The sequence below is a fragment of the Eucyclogobius newberryi genome, unplaced genomic scaffold (genome assembly GCF_026437365.1).
Source record: "Eucyclogobius newberryi isolate DKJ021-1_F unplaced genomic scaffold, fEucNew1.0.hap1 SCAF_20, whole genome shotgun sequence".
Classification (NCBI taxonomy): domain Eukaryota; kingdom Metazoa; phylum Chordata; class Actinopteri; order Gobiiformes; family Gobiidae; genus Eucyclogobius; species Eucyclogobius newberryi.
This window is the reverse complement of record NW_027315835.1, coordinates 24087419-24105853: the sequence shown is the minus strand read 5'-3', so window position 1 is coordinate 24105853 and position 18435 is coordinate 24087419. Positions and strand designations below refer to the sequence as shown.

Genomic DNA, 18435 nt, shown 5'->3' with positions numbered 1-18435 from the left:
CGCTACTGTTGCTTTGCTTCTTGCACTTGCAAAGTTAGGAAAAAACCTGCAAACATTCTTGATTCCCACACAGGTTTATTCAGAGAGGTTTGAGCATAGATCCATGGGTTTGAGGCGTGGTCCTCAGAGCACACGTGCAGGCCTCTAAAAGAAGCTGCCTTCTGCTCTGGTTCTAAAAGCTCATGGAGAGCAGAACATCAGCAGGCCTCTGAACACGGCCACAGATACTGCCGCAATGGTAAAAGCATAGGGCATTATGCTGCCCAGCAGCCTGTGCCAGCCACTAAAAGACACTGAGTTCAGCCAAGCTTCAGCAGCAGAAGTTAGTGGAAAACTGGCTTATTTGGATATATTTTAGAACAATTTACCGGTATATATAGTTGTGAGACACAGTAATTTTATAGATTTCTGCATTAGCTTGTCATACAGTATTGAAAATCTCTATGTTTTACACAATGTCGTGCTGCAAAGTTCGCCGACCATTGCGTCACTAACCCAATATTGAATGGTATTCTGTGAACCTTGGGAGCCCATTAAACATTTTTGGTTTTGGTTTGGACTTTACAACCATTACATCATATTCAATATTTATCCAGCAATGTTTGCATTAATTCAAATGCTAGTCTGCAATTCGCCATTAAGCAAAGATGCATCGTGGGTCTCTAAATTAGCACCAATGATAACGGCATTATGCACCATCCTGCTCCGGTCCGCTCTGCTGTCACTGCGCTCCATCTCATCCAATCCAGTCACTTTCTTCAGACACAGAACGTTTTGAAAGCTCTTCTTGAAGTTGTCTGACAAGAAGGCATACAGAACGGGGTTAGCGCAGCTGTTGGCATAGCCTAGCACTACCACACAGTCGAAGGTGCTCTTGACCACTGGCGTGGGTTTGATGGAGCTGGTTACCGAGGTAACATTGAAAACATAGAATGGGAGCCAGCAGAGGACAAAAACAGCCACCACAATGGACACCATGCGTGTGACTTTGCGCTCGGAGCGCTTGCGCTTGGTGGAGCCCACACGCATGCCAGAGGATTTCACCTGGAAAAAGGAACAAATCATTGATTCAGTTCAAGTTTAATTTACAGTAGCCTTGATAAAAGTATCAAATTGGTTGAGATGTGCATTTTATTTTATTTTAGAAGGTTGCGTTCACATTCTAGAATTTGATAATGTCTTATCCCATTATTTTTTAAGGATTGGCTCCACAAACTTGTCTTATTAATCTCATGGTTTGAAGTTCTTTCAACTGAAATCAATTTCACCTTTGGGGTTGCATTCACATGACATCACAAATTTATGCTGCCAGAGAGGACGTTGAACTGTAACTGAAAAGGCAATTAAATAAGGCTATCCCAAATAAATTGTCTGTTTGCTGTAACCCGAGTCAACATTTTTCATCTGGGTCGGTCGGTAGGCAAATTCTTATTTTTTTTACTTTGAAGGCAAAAAAAAAGATCCAAATTTTGTCATTTTTTGAGTCGGAGTGACCACCAGGGGTCAGGCTTCAACAGTCACTGACGGAAAACATCTTTATCAACCCGATCGGGAGACTAAATCTCACGATTTTAAGATATTTCAATCGACCTTTTGTACGCCGCTATCCTTTATTTTGGTAACTAAGACGAGCGGGGGGAACATGCGGGGGACACGGGCGCCGCCATGTTTGTTGTGATGACGCTGCTGGGCGTGTTTCAATCCCAGAATGCATCTGCGTAAGTCAAATTGCACACCCTGACAGAGCCTGGCATTACTATGGACATCTCAGTGGCGCCGACAGAGGCACACCAAATTGTAAAAAGACTCCTTGATTGCGTTCCATTCGGTTACAGAAGCATGTGGAGGACTGTAAATGAAAACGTGCATGCGGTACGCAGTGTGTTATCAGTCCTTTGAGATAAGATAAGATAGTCCATTATTGTTCCACATGGGAAAATTTTGATGAAAGTCAGGTTTACCAGCGTGATAAATTGTTTCAACAAAATGCTGATATTTTTTTTTCAGTCGGCTAGTTTCATAGCGGGTCGGGTTACGGCAAACAGACATTATTTTGCTCAGCCTAACAATGAGACACTGAGTTCTTAGGCCTTGTCACTAAAGGAAATAATCAGGTTCAAGATTTAGGAATTTTCCTTTTAAATATTTCATAGCAAAGTCCAATGCCATGAATTCATGGGTTCAAAGTGATGTCACAGACTCGTTGCTACAGCCATCCTGAGGAGAAAATTCTCATGCTCACCGCATGGTTCACTGTGGGCTGTGCTACCAAAAAGGTTTCAAAACAAAGGATTCCTCTTCTGTAACATACCCAAATACCCTGTTTATGGCCAGAATCAGAATCAGAAAAGGTTTATTGTAGTTGCCAATGAACAAAATTCACAAACATATAAACTTTAATGCAACATAAATTTGGTGCAACATAAAAAAATATTAACAATAAAAAAAACAACATATATAAAATCAAAAACAGCATTTAATTCAAATATAGGATAAAAAATAAAAATAGGCTTACGATGCATTCAAAATTTACAGTTGAATTTACAGATGTAGTGCAAGAAAGTGAAAAGTGCAAATTAAAAATATATATATAGTTAAAGTGACAGGTGTTAAGAAGTGTTCAAGTGTTCCTATGGTAGAGGGAAAGAAACCGTTCTTGTGGCGAGAGGTTCTGGTCCGGATGGACTGCAGGGGGGGAGTGGCTCAAATAGTTCGTGTCCAAGGTGAGAAGGCTACTCGTCCCAGAGTCCTGGAGACGTACAGGTCCTGCAGAGATGGAAGTCTGCAGCCGATCACCCTCTCAGCAGAGTGCACAATGCGTGTAGTCTCTGTTTGTCCCTGGCTGCGGCTCCAATGTACCACAGGGTGATGGAGGAGGTGAGGATGGACTCAATGATGGCCGTGCAGAACTGCACCATTGGCAGCTTGGCTTTCCTCAGCTGCCACATGAAATACATCATCTGCTGGGCCTTCTTTATGAGGGAGCTGATGGTGGGCTCCCACTTAAGGTCCTGGGGGATGGTGGTGCAGAGGAAGCGGAAGGAGTCAATGGTAGTAAGCGGGGAGTCTGTCATGGTGAGGGAGGGCTGGAGGGCTGTGACTTTCCTGAAGTCCACGATCATCTCCACTGTCTTCTGGGCATTGAACTCCCCGGTTGTTACTGCTACACCAAGACACCAGCCGGTCCACCTCCTGGACGACTTGAAGCAGGCTGGGACGTGGCATGGTTCCAGGGAGGTGTTAAAAATGTCTGTGAAGACGGGGCTCAGTTCTCCTGCAGTACCTTAAAGGTCCCATATAATGCAAAATCGACTTTTCAGAGCTTTTAACCTTCTTACAGTGCTATTGGTGCCTCATATATGTGCCTGAAGTGTTTTTTTGTTTGATTCCTGCAGTTTTTAGCAAGAGTTCAGTCTCTTGCTAAAAGTCTCAGCAAAGTCTTGCCGGGGATCAGCGAAAGCACTGTGAGCCCGGGGGAAAGCGTTGCGGCAAGCGGGGAGAGGATGCGCTAGGAGAGGATGCGCTAGGAGGGGACGCGTGGAGAGCCACCGCGGTGAAGTTAGTTGCAAGTTGCACGTTGCACGTTGGACAGGAGAGCCCGTAAGCTGTAAGTACAAGCTACATGTACATGTGCGACTTCCTGGCGAGGCGTTTGTTATTAAAAAATTTTGTGATGTTTTTCATTTGTTATGATGACTGTGCAAGTGCTTGAAATGTGATTATTGCTTTTATTCTTTGATAACTTGGCATTACCGTGTGCCGCTTTGTAGCGACACCTCAGCCTCTGTTTACTGTTTACATTCCCACCGTCTCCACGCTGAGACTATGTCACAGGGTGGCGGGGGACAACCCAATAACCCAAGACACCTCCCCGCTAAATCCATACTTTGCATCTTTGTAGTGCTCTCCGTCCCCAGCCCTGTGCGCTTGTGTTGGTATAACGCTGTCATAACAGAATCGAATGTATGAGTCACAGTGTCCATGTACTCATCCAAACTATCCGTGGCAGCTCTGAAAACCTCCCAATCTATAATGTTCAAACACACAAGTCACGTGACTGAAACTCGGGAAAGTGGCTCTTGCCTAACCTATTTTAATCTATAAGGCAGTGGTTCTCAAACTTTTCAGCTCTGGGGTCCCCCTATATGTACCTAAACTGAGGCACCCCCATGTTTTACGTTAAATTCAACTTCATAGGTTCCCCTTTTGAGGTTAATCCTGTGTGATAAAATACACACCAGCTGGCATGATGGTTATTTTAAGTTATTTGGCCTCGTGCATTATAATTAAATTAGCCAAGTTCATTTGAAATGTATTTAAATATTGTGTAAGTTGTAAATCACACATGCAGAATTTAATTGAGGCAATTTCTGCTTCATTCTTTTTAATCTATCATATTTGAATTTTGCCAACCAAGCAATTTTGATTTGAAAATATATTACATTGAAACCTTAATAACCTTCAATTAGTATCTGTGTTGCTAAATGCTGATAAAACTGTAAACATAAGGACTGGTTTGATTGGATCAAATTGAAAAGGATTGAAAGGATGTCTGTCCTGCTCTCTGCTCCTGTCGGTTCTTCCCCTCTCATCTCTTCTTTCAAGACAATCACAGTTATGGAAAACAGGTTATATGCCACTTCTGTTTGCATTTCAAGGCAAATATCATTGATGTAGGTTTAAACACGCAGCTGAACGATCACGATTATCCACACAACATGCAGTGCAAGAATCCCCTATTGATTACATTGTATTTTGCTGTGAAATATCTAAAAGGTAAATTCACATTAGAGACTAGATATTAACTTCTTGTATGACAACAAAAATCTGCATTTTAACAGTATTGATAGAGGCAAGAGCCAGATGTTGCTATAGATTACATCGTACTTGACCATAATTTCTGTTAGTGACTGGACTCTAGAACTTGCTGTATTTTAACAAAAATCAATATTTTATCTATATTAATTTTAGTTGGCCCCCATCTGTATAGGATATAATTGGCCTATAGGATGTTGTGATGTGATCTGTAACAGAGCAATAGAGATCAAATTGATTCCAGGTTGCAATTATTGGGGATTTTCAATCAACATGTCTAAAGCCAATCCTGTGCCAGTAAAAGCATGTTGTTTGGTGCAATTTAGTTTCAACTTTGGTGGAACAATTTGAATTTGTTTTGTTTTAAATACGTACACAAAAGCGGAATGAATTCCTTTGTTGTTCTTACTGTTTTTTTTTTTAATTTTTTATTTGTTTATTTTGAGTACTTTTACCAATTCAAAAGATAACTGTTAATTGCTAAGGCAACAGTGCTATTCTTTATTCATATTTATTTATTTCTTTATCTGATATGGACAGAGCATATTAATGAAGACTTGCAAATTAGAGGGTATATATGCTAATTCCATTTTTTTTTTTTTCATTTTCAATTTTAACTTTTCATCACTTTGAAACATGCTTAGGTTCATGAACTTAATAATGATTTTTTTTTTTTTTTTAAATGTTTATATTTTAATATAGGAAAAAAAAACACTGAATCAAAATTCATGTCATATGAGGGAATTGCTCATTGCTCAGGCTTAATCAAGATTGTGTTTGCGGCTGCTGCTTCTGCATTTCTTTTGAAAATGACCATTTAAACAATTCAGTGTATTTTTAAGGTGATTCAAATGTGAGATTAATTGGCCTTCTAAACTTACTATTTGTGTATCATCTTGTTAGGGCCTTGAGTTTTACTTGTCTGTTTTAGTTTAGTTTTTTTTTACACGTCTGTAGACTATTGAGCAGTGCTGACTGTTGAGCCCTTGCATATTCATGGCATTACCAACATAATAAATGTGAATGTAAGATCATCTGACATGCTATTCTTGTGCCATATGCTTCATTTCCCCCCCATAAATAAACCGGCACCTTTAAGACAAGCTAGTGTTTACATCCTCACACACTTTCAGTCTCTAAACAGCTTGACCTATAGCTTTTCAATTAACACGCCATACTTTAGAAGGTCAGCTACATCCATCAAGCCCTATGCCTCATACTCTCCTCCCTTCACCTTGATTATAATGAGCAGGTAGCACATACAGATGACCGCCAGGGGCATGAAGAATCCGATAAAGAAGGTGTAGACGATGAAGGCTGTGTAGTAGACATCCTGCGGCTCTGGCCAGACAATTCCACAGACGGGGACGTTATCCAGGCCGCTGAAGATCATGGTGGGTAGGATTACCAGAAGGGAGAACCCCCATACGGTGAGATTTATGAATTTAGCAACACGTGGCTTTCTCCATTTGGTCGACTTTATTGGGTGGACCACAGCCAGGTAGCGATCGATGCTCATCACCATCAGGCAGAAGATGCTGGTGAACTGGTTGAGAGAGTCTGAGGGTGGGAATTAAGAGCAGAAGGGAAAGGATTAGACAGGAAAGAAGTGCATGTTAAATGCTTTCACTAAAAGTGATGCGTTTGCCCACTGTGAAATGAGAGAATATCTGATTTGCAATTTAAAATGTGGGATTTGAGGTCTAATCATGATGAAACATATGATTATTTGGTGCTTTTTTGGACTGAGAAGTTGACTGAAGCTGTGCTGAATACAAAATGTCATGAGTGAAAGGAAGTTTAAATTTATTTTAAAAGTCAACCTTTTCTGATGGAGAGAACATGCCAGCTTGTCTTCATGGAAATGGTACAGGTTATTCACATTAAAGAATGAGATGATTTCATAACCTCAGCTGGTGGATAGGAGCCACGTTTCCCTATTGATTGCATTGGACTAAATGTTGAAAAGGAAAATTCCTAAATGTTGAACCTGATGAGTTTTAGTGACAAGACCAAAGAAGGAAATGTTGCAATGTCACATGAATGCAATCTATTGCTTTGCCTCAAATGTTCCACAGTATTATCTCTAACAATCATATTAGTCAATTTGACTAGGTCTAGGATGCTGGTTTCTTTCCTCTGTCGAGTGGTGGGTAGCAATGTTACAGCAACCTGATGTGTATATACGTGTAGCGGTATAAAAATATATAAATGTGTATATGCTTATTTGATATATGATTATATTGTTTTGATGTTTTGAGTGCACTGTGTGGTGTCTTTGAATGCAATTGTTTTTTTTTTTTTTAAACATACTGCCCCCATGCTCCCTACCAACGTCAAAACATGTAAAGTATAGTGGTTTGAGGTCTTAAGGTGACTAGTAAGGTTATTTTTGAATAAATAAAGTTCTGTAAATATTACATACATCACGATCCTAACAGGGGTTTTGGGGCCCTAAACAAAGAGGTTTTCCATAAAAAAATAAGTGTAGTTGGAGATGTTAATCATCAACTTGGGTTTGGGAGCAGGACCATGCCTCAACCTCTTACTCCTCCAGTAACCACGCTCCACTCTTTAACCATACCTCTAATTACCCAGGCCTATCCACAACATCTCTTGTCGTCTCTGCTCTCTCGACCCCACCCTCCCACCCCATTGCTCTATCATCTTCACCTTAACACATCACCATCTATGGAGGGGGGGATTCTGAATCGGCTGGGCTGATTACCCGAGACAGAGCCCCCATTCTGAGTCTCTACCCAGCTAACTCTCATCAATCCATCATCGATCCATCATCGATCCATCATCGATCCATCATCGATCCATCATCACTATCAATAAACGTTCTTTCATATTTCATTGTTGTGGCGTGGTCCTTGCTACGTTTCTGTATTTTGAATGTAATATAACTAGCAAATCATTGCTCTGTTTATTATGAAGCACCACAGTCCCTGCTCCGCCCCTGCCAGAGCATCTTCTGTAGAACGTATTGAGGCTCTAGAATACACTTCAGGTTGCAAACTATTGACACTTTCTGTTGCATTTACGAAAACATGATTTTGACATTTGTAAGAAGGTGAACCACTTTGCCAAATCTGTGGTGTCAGCTCCGCTGTTTGCTGTGCCAGCTTGACGCATCACATGGCCTGTTTTTTTTTTATCTTTTTTCACAGGTACAGAGTGCTTTCTGGAGCATGGGCTGAAACGGAGTGCTGCAGCACTCATCAGGCTGACTCATCCTGGTCTGTCTGCTCATCCGAGGGGCAGGATGGAGACTGTTCTCTAGCTAAAGACTGCAGGAATCAGTCAAAAAACTACTTTGGGCACAAATACAAGATACCAATAGCACTGTAGGTAGGTTAAACACTCTGAAAAGTTGATTTTGCATGATACTGTGTCCCTGATCTGTCTGCGTCTGTTTAAACTGTAGCTTGTAGGCCAATAAGCAAAAACTCAGTAAATCTAAGGTTTAAAAAAAACCTGTCTTCTGCAATAGCATGGAACATGCTACAGAGGCTTTGATTAGAATTTCCCAAAATTGGACTGTTGTCTAATGTTCTCTATAGTTTGTTTCCAAATTCTCCTACATTTTAACAAAAAGAAGGAGGGCCTCCAATGCATGACAGCATAGGAATACTAAAACATGCATGAATCTCACAGAATACAAGTCAAGTATAAATTAAGTAAAAATATGATATGAAGGTAAATACAGTGATCCCTCGTTTATCGCGGGGGTTACGTTCCAAGAAGAACCCACGGGAGTCGAAATCCGCGAAGTAGAAACCTTTATTTTTTTACAGTTATTATACAATGAAATACTCCATAAAACATTGAAGCTCACGCACGCCGCTCTCACAGGCCTCTCACGAGCGCCGCTCTCACCGATCTCTCCCGCAGCTCACACGCGCGCTCTCACCGGCCTCTCCCGCAGCTCACACGCGCGCTCTCACCGGCCTCGCAAACTTCAATTTGGCAAGCGGTTTTATGTACGTGTACATATTAATCCATAACGTTATTGACAAACAGGTAGAGAAGACGCGCAGAGACTGTTTAGCCAATCAGAATGCAGAACACAATGCATGATGCAAATCCGCGAAGCAGCGAGACCGCGAAAAGTGACCCGCGTTATAGCGAGGGATCACGGTTCTAAAAGTTGATATAGCTTATACTCACCCACACTCATGATGACCCGACACAGTGCCTCTCCAAATGGCCAGTGCACCAAGGCCAGCTGCAGAGCAATGAACGGCAGGCTCATCATACACAACACGTCCGCCACAGCCAAGTTAAGAATGTAGATGTTGGTGACCGTCTTCATTTTGGCATAGCGTAAAATCACGTAGATGACTAGTGCGTTGCCACACAGTCCAATGGTGCACACCACAAAGTAGATGAAGGTAATCACTACCGAACTGGTGGTGTCCTGGTGGATGGTCACCTTCTCCGTAATGTTATAGTCAGAGTCATTGCCCGGGAAGTAGCCATCGTACATCAAGGATTCAGGGAAGGAGATGTTGGGGGGGCTGGTGAGGAAGGGCCACTGTTCGACGGCCATGTTCAAGTCTGTTTGTAGTTTATGGGAATTTTATAGAGTTCTGTAGAATGGTGGTTGCATTGTTCTCCGGCTGTAGATAGAGATAGAGATTGGTAGGAGGTAAAGGAGTTGATAGGGGTTGTCTTAGATGGATCACAGAATTGTAATTGTAATCCTCACTTCACATGGATCTAGAAACAAAGAAAGGACAGGTAAAAAAAGACTTTCTACCAGTGGCGTACCGTCAGGGCAATCAAGGCAAGCAGTGATTGACCAATAAAATCTAAAATGACTTTGTCACAAGTATATTTAAATTGGTCTAAAATATATTAAAATAAACTGTTTTCTTTTCCCTACATTTTTGCTCCTGAAGCTTGGCTGGAAGTTACTGTGTTTTACTAGCCACTACAGGCCGCTGCGCAATACAGCGCAGGAATCATAGTTCTGCTTTTGCCAAAGCAGCGTAGTCTGTGACCGTGTCCAGAGACCTGTTCATGTTCTGTTCTCTAACAAGACCTTTTTGAACCAGAGAGTTTTAGAGGTCTGTGAATGTGCAAACATCGTCTCAAACCACACTGAATAAACCTAGGTAGGAATTTTGGATGTTTGCAGGTTCTGCCCTAACTGTAAATGTGCAGAGAAACAAAGCTATAGCAGCGCCAAGTTTCAACAAACTGACTTATTTTAGAGACAAGTCTTTGTTTGTTCACGTTTCTAATCATTAGACGTTAGTTGGAAAAACAGGCAGTGTTTTAATTACATAGAACGCTAATTATTACATAGAACTTGTAATGAATTGATAAGTGAAGTTAGCCTATTTAGTCTAATCCAGCATATGTGCCCGGCCGTATGAAACCCAGTTACATGTCTACCCGGAGACATTTTGAGTTATTCACAGATTCTGAAAGTGTGAATTCAAAGCTTTCCAATGATGTCTCACTCATGTAGATCTGATAATATTTGAGTAAGTTGTGGTCATTTGAATGTATACAACTCTCAAACCCATTCACTGAGAAAACGGCTTCCAAAGTTTCTCACCTGAGAGAGCCCAGAGTCACAGGGGGGCTCATTTGCATCTCATTTAGATAAGCCCTCCCCCCTGTCACACTGACACCACCTTCCCCCTACAGCTGTCACTCAAGACTCAAGAGGAGTGTTGTTATTGATGGTAACTGGACTTGAATCAGAATTAGAAGTTACTATATTAAAATGGAAATACTTGGATTACAAAAGGCCCTGAATAGAATCAAAGAATCAGAATGAGAATAGGGTTCATTGCATTTGTCGGTAAACATAATTCACAGGTGATTCAGTGCACCAACAACGGTGCACTGAATGATTCAACACAAACAACAAAAGATAAGATAAGATAGCCTTTAATGTTACAACGCAGTAGATACAGGGGGAAAGGACAGATAATTTATAGGAAGTTTAAAAAACACCCTCAATAGAAGAACTCTTATAAACAGATGCCAGAGCCAGGTATACGAACTGCAACATATGAGATAATAGACATCATAGGTACACCATCAGAGTCCAATTACGTCCGCAGCCTCTTTTGCACATTCGTCTTCTGTGCTGTGACTCTCGGCGCTGGGCATGTGATGTCTTTTGCCTCGTCAGCACAGAAAGGCCTGATTTTTTCATGCAGGTAGGTCTGCCTGTCAATGTTCAATCCAGGTGGGACCAGGACATGGAGATTGTCAACCGGAGGCAGAACAGCTGTAGTGCGTAGTAGCTGAAATTCCACTGGTTCGGCCTTAGTCACATGGGTTGGGAGCAACTTCACATGCCAGTCCTTATGGCCAGGATGTCGACCAGGTAGCATTATGGAATGGACTTCTGCATAGTTTTTGATAAACTCTACAACGGTGTGGATGACTTCATGGCTGATGAACCTGCGTGAACGTGGCTGTGGCTGTGCACGCTTCTTCCTCAATCGTGGTGTTGCTCCATTTTCATCATAGTGTTTAATTATGTCAGTCAGGGTGTCTTTGCCAATTCTGAAAAGGGGGAAAAAAAGGATTAGGGTTGAGAGTAATATGGGAATAACACGCTTCACGTGGCTAGCTAGCTTGTGATATCATGGCTCACCAGGTTTAGACCAAAACAGGCACTCACAACACAAACACGACCACAACAGCACACCAAAACATAACTTTCAAGCGTGTTTGTGATGCCATTTATTCTGCATTATTCACATTCTGACGTTTACGTCGTATTTAAGACTTAAAACGCGGAGGAGCGGGTACGGCCGGGGCTAGCGGCGCTACGTGGCTAGCTAGCTTGTGATGGCTCAACAAAACAGGCACTCACAACACAAACACGACCACAACAGCACACCAAAACATAACTTTCAAGCGTGTTTGTGATGCCATTTATTCTGCATTATTCACATTCTGACGTTTACGTCGTATTTAAGACTTAAAACGCGGAGGAGCGGGTACGGCCGGGGCTAGCGGCGCTACGTGGCTAGCTAGCTTGTGATGGCTCAACAAAACAGGCACTCACAACACAAACACGACCACAACAGCACACCAAAACATAACTTTCAAGCGTGTTTGTGATGCCATTTATTCTGCATTATTCACATTCTGACGTTTACGTCGTATTTAACACTTAAAACGCGGAGGAGCGGGTACGGCCGGGGCTAGCGGCGCTACGTGGCTAGCTAGCTTGTGATGGCTCAACAAAACAGGCACTCACAACACAAACACGACCACAACATCACACCAAAACATAACTTTCAAGCGTGTTTGTGATGCCATTTATTCTGCATTATTCACATTCTGACGATTACGTCGTATTTAAGACTTAAAACGCGGAGGAGCGGGTACGGCCGGGGCTAGCGGCGCTACGTGGCTAGCTAGCTTGTGATGGCTCAACAAAACAGGCACTCACAACACAAACACGACCACAACAGCACACCAAAACATAACTTTCAAGCGTGTTTGTGATGCCATTTATTCTGCATTATTCACATTCTGACGATTACGTCGTATTTAAGACTTAAAACGCGGAGGAGCGGGTACGGCCGGGGCTAGCGGCGCTACGTGGCTAGCTAGCTTGTGATGGCTCAACAAAACAGGCACTCACAACACAAACACGACCACAACAGCACACTAAAACAGGCGTATTTAATATTAATCATTACTTACGCCATGAGGAACAGGAAAGTACTTCTGCAGACTTCCGTGCCTCCTATGAAAAAGCTTGTCCGGGCAAACTTGCGCTTCTTCTGGGGCTTTTTCGTGGACGTCGTCAGCTCAGAAGTGACGACAGAACGTCTGTTTGCTTCCATATGTCCGATAATCCTCATATCCTGCCACTCTCTTTCTGCTGCTAATGAGTCGCTCCGTAGCTTGTACATGAGTTCTGGAGAGAGTTTCCCGCTACACGATTTGCTTGAGAGTAGAGAATTTTCTTTTCTTCTTGAGTAACATTTGCAGTCAAAGTTACGGATCTTTTCCAACTCTTCGTTCTCTCCTGCAAAAGTAACCGTGGCTATAGCGTCTGTTATTTCACGCTCCAGCTCTTCGGCGTGACCGGGCGCTCCTTCCTCTGTCCAAAACCCATCTTCCTCCTCATCTAAGGTCAGCCGTAGACTAGGGATATTTTCCAGCTGGATGAAATCACGTTCGTCATCTGTGAGGTCATCTTCAGATTCAGAACTTAGATAGTCATCTGGATAAGCGGACTTTTCGCAGAAATAATCCAAAAGCGTGGAGCTGTAACAACCTCTGTTAAGCTCCGAAGCGATAGCAGAAGGATCCATTTTTCAACTGATGTTACACAGCTCGTGTTGCTCCCTGTGTTGCTGCTTATCAAGTAGCCATGCGGCTGGCGGCTCAGCCCATTGGCTGACTACAATAGCGCAGCTGTTCATATGGAAATGCGGTCACACCCCCTCTGCACGTCCAGAGAGCGCCCGAAAACACCACATTTTAAACGGCTTTATTTATGCTTTTAATGCTGCAAATACTGTTATCTGATACATCGAATGGCTGGTCCATATCTTCAACTAGCACATTCTGCAAAAAAACGAAAATCACAAATTTGGGGAAAAAAAAGTAAAATGCTGTTTTTCTCAGTTTCACCGAGGCCGACATGGTCCGACAATTCCGGTGGCGAGGCACATATATATACACCTCATTATAATCATAAATATTAAAAAAAATTGATTGTGAAAGATAGACTCTTACCCCATACTTAAAGTAATAATAGAGCATTTTTCGCCCATGCGCACACTCACCCCCCCACCCTCGTGTTCTTTCTAAGAGGGCGCCTCCCATCAAACCTTGTGCGGAAGCATGTAACAGCCCCGCTGCTACACGTGTGTTTGTTAGCGCGATTGCATCGCATCTCCGGTCTCTGTCTCTTCTGAGCCAGCACAGTTTTTCTCTGTCGCCATTTTTGTACTGTATACTGTAGGAATTTGCTAAACACACACTGGCATATCAACCATGTGCATGTGCAGCCAGGGAAACGTGCTGCTATCCTGGGAACGAGGCTGCAGGTGTGCAGTAGAACGCAGGGAATGATTGACATGTGGGATAACTACTCAACTGTCCACGCCACGAGGAAATGAGAGTCAGATTGCATGCCAAAAATCCTCTATTATTCCTTTAAGTCTAAGTCAAAGGATTTAAACAATAAAAATGAATGTTTTGCCCAGATTTATCTATCTCCTCTATCCAGACTCTTCCAATTTCCTTTTTATTTTTTGCTTATGTATATATCAGAATCAGAATCAGAATCAGAATAAGGTTTATTGCCATTTGTCAATGAACAGAATTCACGAACATAGGAACTTGTCCTGGTGGTTCGGTGCAACACAAACATCAAACACTGAACGATGAATACAAAAACAATGGCCAATAAATAACTACCGGGTATTAAAAATAGGTAAGTAGAGTTAAAAATGGACATGATATGTACATAGAATAAAATATGTAGTGCAATAAAAAGTGAACAGTGCAGTGAGTGCAAAGTGCTTAGGCAGTGTTCATGAGTACAACGGCAGAGGGAAAGAAACTGTTCCTATGGCGGGAGGTTCTAGCACTAGACATCACTTAAACACCATCACGGCATAATTATTAAGTGCCCAGTTAAACGTTGTTAAAAGACAAGAAGTAAGTGTGTCTTTTAGAGCTTTATACCACTCTGAAGTGAACTCGTCACTCCCCCCGATATTTATTGTTCTTTGATCTTTTGATTGCATCCTGTATTTCCCAGTTATTTCAGCTCCTAATTTTGTTTTCTAGTCTTTTGGCACAACAGGCAAACTGAGGGTGTCCAGAAATAATCCATATCTTTCTTTTTATTGCCTGAAATTTTGAGAAAAGGTTTTATATAAGAATTGAAATTCTTATTGAGTTTGGTCTTGTTAGATTAAGACTGTATTACTAAGCGTCTCCCGTATTTATTTATTTTTTTCTTTCAGCTCGTTGTTTTCTAAATTTCCAGGATAATAATGTAACATTTTTTGATCCACTCTCATAATATTCTCTTTGTTTGGTAAAGAGCATTTTCTGAACTATTTCTCGATTTCTCCTCTTATCATCTCAATTTCCTGCAGCATGCGAGGATTCCCCTTCCTGGCATGATTTAACTCAAGCAACTTAAATTCTTCTTGCAGACCATTCAGCTCTTTCTCCCTTTGTTTCTTGAACTCCCTACCCAATGTTCTTCCACTGCCTCTCGAGTTTGACACATACAATGTAGGTTGGATGCAAAAAATAGGGTTCCCTCAGACTGGTCCATAAGAATCAGGTCCATAATATAAGTATAGAAGATGATATCACTCCCTGGTGGAGCATACACATTCAACAGAGTGAAAACCTTTCCAATAACAGTTCATTTAACCCAGGGGTGTCAAACATCCGGCCCGCCAAACATTTTGAATTCATATTTTATCCCAAAAATATTTTTTTCCCCGTTCATAGAACCGTAGTTACATCCGTAACCATTTTTATCGCTAAAACTACACGTCCCACAATGCCGCTGGTGGCCGCCCCTCCCCTCGCGGGTCTTCACTGCTTGTGTACTGCCGAGGGAGGTGTACTGCTGTTGTGGCAAAAATCTCTCGATAAAACAAAGAAGCAAGTTGTCTAGTAGAAAAGTAAAATGTTTAATCTTGTGGTTGAATCAGAAAGAAACCCGTGTGGACTCGGCCATTCTCGTGGAAGGCCGAGTCCACACGTCTGTCTCCTGCCTGCTCCCCAAAATGTGTGTCCCAAGTCCTCCCGTCCCAAGTCTGTCTCCTTCCCTAAATCACAGATGGTCACATGACCCATTCCACATTTACAATTTACAAGCAGGTCTTAGAGGGCAGAGATACAAATGGCACAGGCAAAAGGAGAAAAAGAGATCCAGGGTTACATTTATATTTTGACCGCCCACACCTTAGAGACAACAGGCTTGTCCTGGACACCCGTGGTTCCTTTTATTCGAATGGGAAGGCAGGAAGTTTACCGGCTCTGAAGAACAAAAGCAGCTGATTGCCATGGGGTGAGGGTGTCCAGACATTTAGATGTCAGGCTGTGACTTTGGGCGTCACAAAAATAAATTGAATTGAAATAGAATTGAATCGAAATTGAAACCAGGCAAAGGGCCAGATTCTTATTATTTTTCCATAACACTGCCGAGGGAGAAGTGCTGAGGGAAGCAAGACGCGCGTTTGCGCACTTTACAGCACTTACGCCCCTCAGAGCAGAGGTCTGAGCTAGGAAAGAGACGTCTCATTTGGGAAACAAGTGGAAGAAAGAAAGGGGACAGTTTTGTGGAGCTGTGCTGAAAGTGGAGCTAATGTGGAGCTAAGAAGAAAACTAACTTCTGTGATGATGCTCTGAGGAAAACATCCTCTACAAACCTGGACAGATCAGCAGCCGCAGGTAAAAACACAGGTCAGAGTGTGATAAAGTCTGAACATGACTGTGTCCACACTAATGTGACTGTGAACACAAACACAATGACCTCATTTGAGTCACTACATGAATCATTTGTCACTGAAATCAACTTAAACTATGAAAATATCTAGCTCATATTGAGTTTGAGCAGAAACATGTCTGTGATATGAACATTTCACATCAAAAATCACATCAAAAGTCCATGTTCCTATTCCTGCTGCTGCTGCATGAATGTGGACTCAGTCTTTCACCTGCTGCACATTCGCTAGCAAGGACCACACCACAACAATGAAATACGAAAGAATGTTTATTGATAATAGTCATGATGGGTCGATGAGAGATCGATGAGAGATCGATGAGAGAGATATCGATGAGATGAGAGAGATCGATGAGATGAGAGAGATCAATGAGAGGAGAGAGATCGATGAGAGGAGAGAGATCAATGAGAGGAGAGAGATCGATGAGAGATGGCTGGGTAGAGACTCAGGATGGGGGCTCTGTCTCGGGTAATCAGCCCAGCCGATTCAGAACCCCCCCCTCCATGGATGTTATGTGTTAAGGTGACGATAATAGAGACATGGGGTGGGAGGGTCGGGTCGAGAGAGCAGAGACAAGAGATGCTGGGATTGGCCTGTGCATATATAGGCCTTCTGGGTAATAAGAGGCGTGGTTAAAGAGTGGAGGTGGGGTTGCTGGGGAAGTAAGAGGTTGAGGCGTGGTCCTGCTCCCGACCCAAGTTAGCGATTACATCTCCAACTACACTTTGTGCATCAGTCTCCACAACTATTACTAGGCTGTAAAAAAGCTATTTATTTTTTATTGTTTTATTTCTTACATAATATTTGGCCCACGATTTGACAAAAGAGTTTGATGGAACACTGTGGCTCAATGCACTTATTCTATATTTTCAAGGCCAGAGGCGTAACTTAACCTCCTTACTTAAACGCTCCACGTTTGTTTGTATTTAGTGGTAGGTCAATTCAGGTGTACAAATAACTACAGATAACTACACAGACGTGGAAATGTTACTTAGTACATTTAAGAGGTTTTTTAGATTTTGAGAAGTTTATTTTGTTAAGTCAAATACAATATTTTTCAGTTCCAAATACCTATTTAACAATATTTAACAATAGATTAAATGTTTTGCTCTGTAGATCAACTGTGATCTGAAGTTGTAATGCACATAAACTGAAGCACAGTGTTGGTGAAATTACACTTGTTTTTCTTAATACATTTCAGTTTATGAAAACAAACAAAGTGTTTGTAATTTCTTTTAATCAATCCAGTAATTGCTTCAAAAACAGCGTAGGCTATTTAAAGCGATTTATTTCTTATATTTTTTATTGTTTTATGTTTTACGTTATGTTCGGCCCGCGACCCAGCCTGAGCGTTGAAATTCGGCCCACGGCCCAAAATGAGTTTGACATCCCTGCTTTAACCAGTACATATCTGCCCTCCTTGTCTTCACATTCAAAACTCTGCTCAAAAGCAATTTTGTCTAAAATCAACACTGCAACTCCCCTCTTTTGTATGATGAATAATAACATATTTTACAAGAAAATGTGGTTAGTTTTTTTATGTTGAATGTCGTTCAAATGTATAATGTCTGTTCTTTCTTTTCAAATTTCTGTTAAAGAATGTTATCGCTTAGTTGGGTTCAATATGCCGTTAATGTTAAAGGATGCCATTTGTAAAACTTCTGATGCCATTGGGTTGATTGTATTGATTTTGCCATTAATCATTAGTCTTTAAACTTTCTACAAAATCAGGAAACAGATGAAAGCATAACATAGAAAACAAAAGGTTTCATGTTGAATACATCCACCGAACCCAAAACCTGATCATGTAAATGATCAAAAAATGTTCCCGGCCACTCCTGTATCCAATCCTCACAAATAGATGTCATTGTGAACACAATTTGACCACATAATGCTGATGTTCATAGATTTCAAAATTGTGCAGAAATCCAGATTTTTACCTGTGATGCAATAATCTGAGGAAAGTTCAAATGGAATGATTTGTGAGTGGGAATAGGATGAGTGAAACAAGCGTGGATGAAGCAAAAAACAACTCCAGGTATGTTTTTTGACGAGGAACAACTATATAACACGGCCACTTGTATAATGTAACCTTTTTTCTTTTAAACCTCTTTAAATACTCTACACAATACATTTCCAA

General features: G+C 41.7%; 1 protein-coding gene across 1 annotated transcript; it reads right to left on the bottom strand.

Moving 5' to 3' along the window:
- Positions 1–407: 407 nt before the first annotated feature.
- sstr2a (somatostatin receptor 2a) lies at positions 408–9530 on the bottom strand. Its single transcript, XM_072456480.1, has 3 exons — positions 8989–9530; positions 6050–6375; positions 408–1044 (listed from the first exon to the last, which is right to left on the bottom strand). The coding sequence occupies exons 1-3, from the start codon at positions 9368–9370 to the stop codon at positions 613–615; spliced, it is 1140 nt and encodes a 379-aa protein (XP_072312581.1). The 5' UTR covers positions 9371–9530; the 3' UTR covers positions 408–612.
- Between the last annotated feature and the right edge of the window lie 8905 nt (positions 9531–18435).

Excerpts from the sequence above, each read along its gene's own strand:
- sstr2a (XM_072456480.1), bottom strand. The coding sequence starts at position 9,370 with ATGGCCGTCGAACAGTGGCCCTTCCTCACCAGCCCCCCCAACATCTCC. Across the intron at positions 6,376-8,988 it reads TCGGGTCATCATGAGTGTGG|ACTCTCTCAACCAGTTCACC; the intron begins GTGAGTATAAGC and ends TCCCACCCTCAG. Across the intron at positions 1,045-6,049 it reads ACCTGCTCATTATAATCAAG|GTGAAATCCTCTGGCATGCG; the intron begins GTGAAGGGAGGA and ends TCCTTTTTCCAG.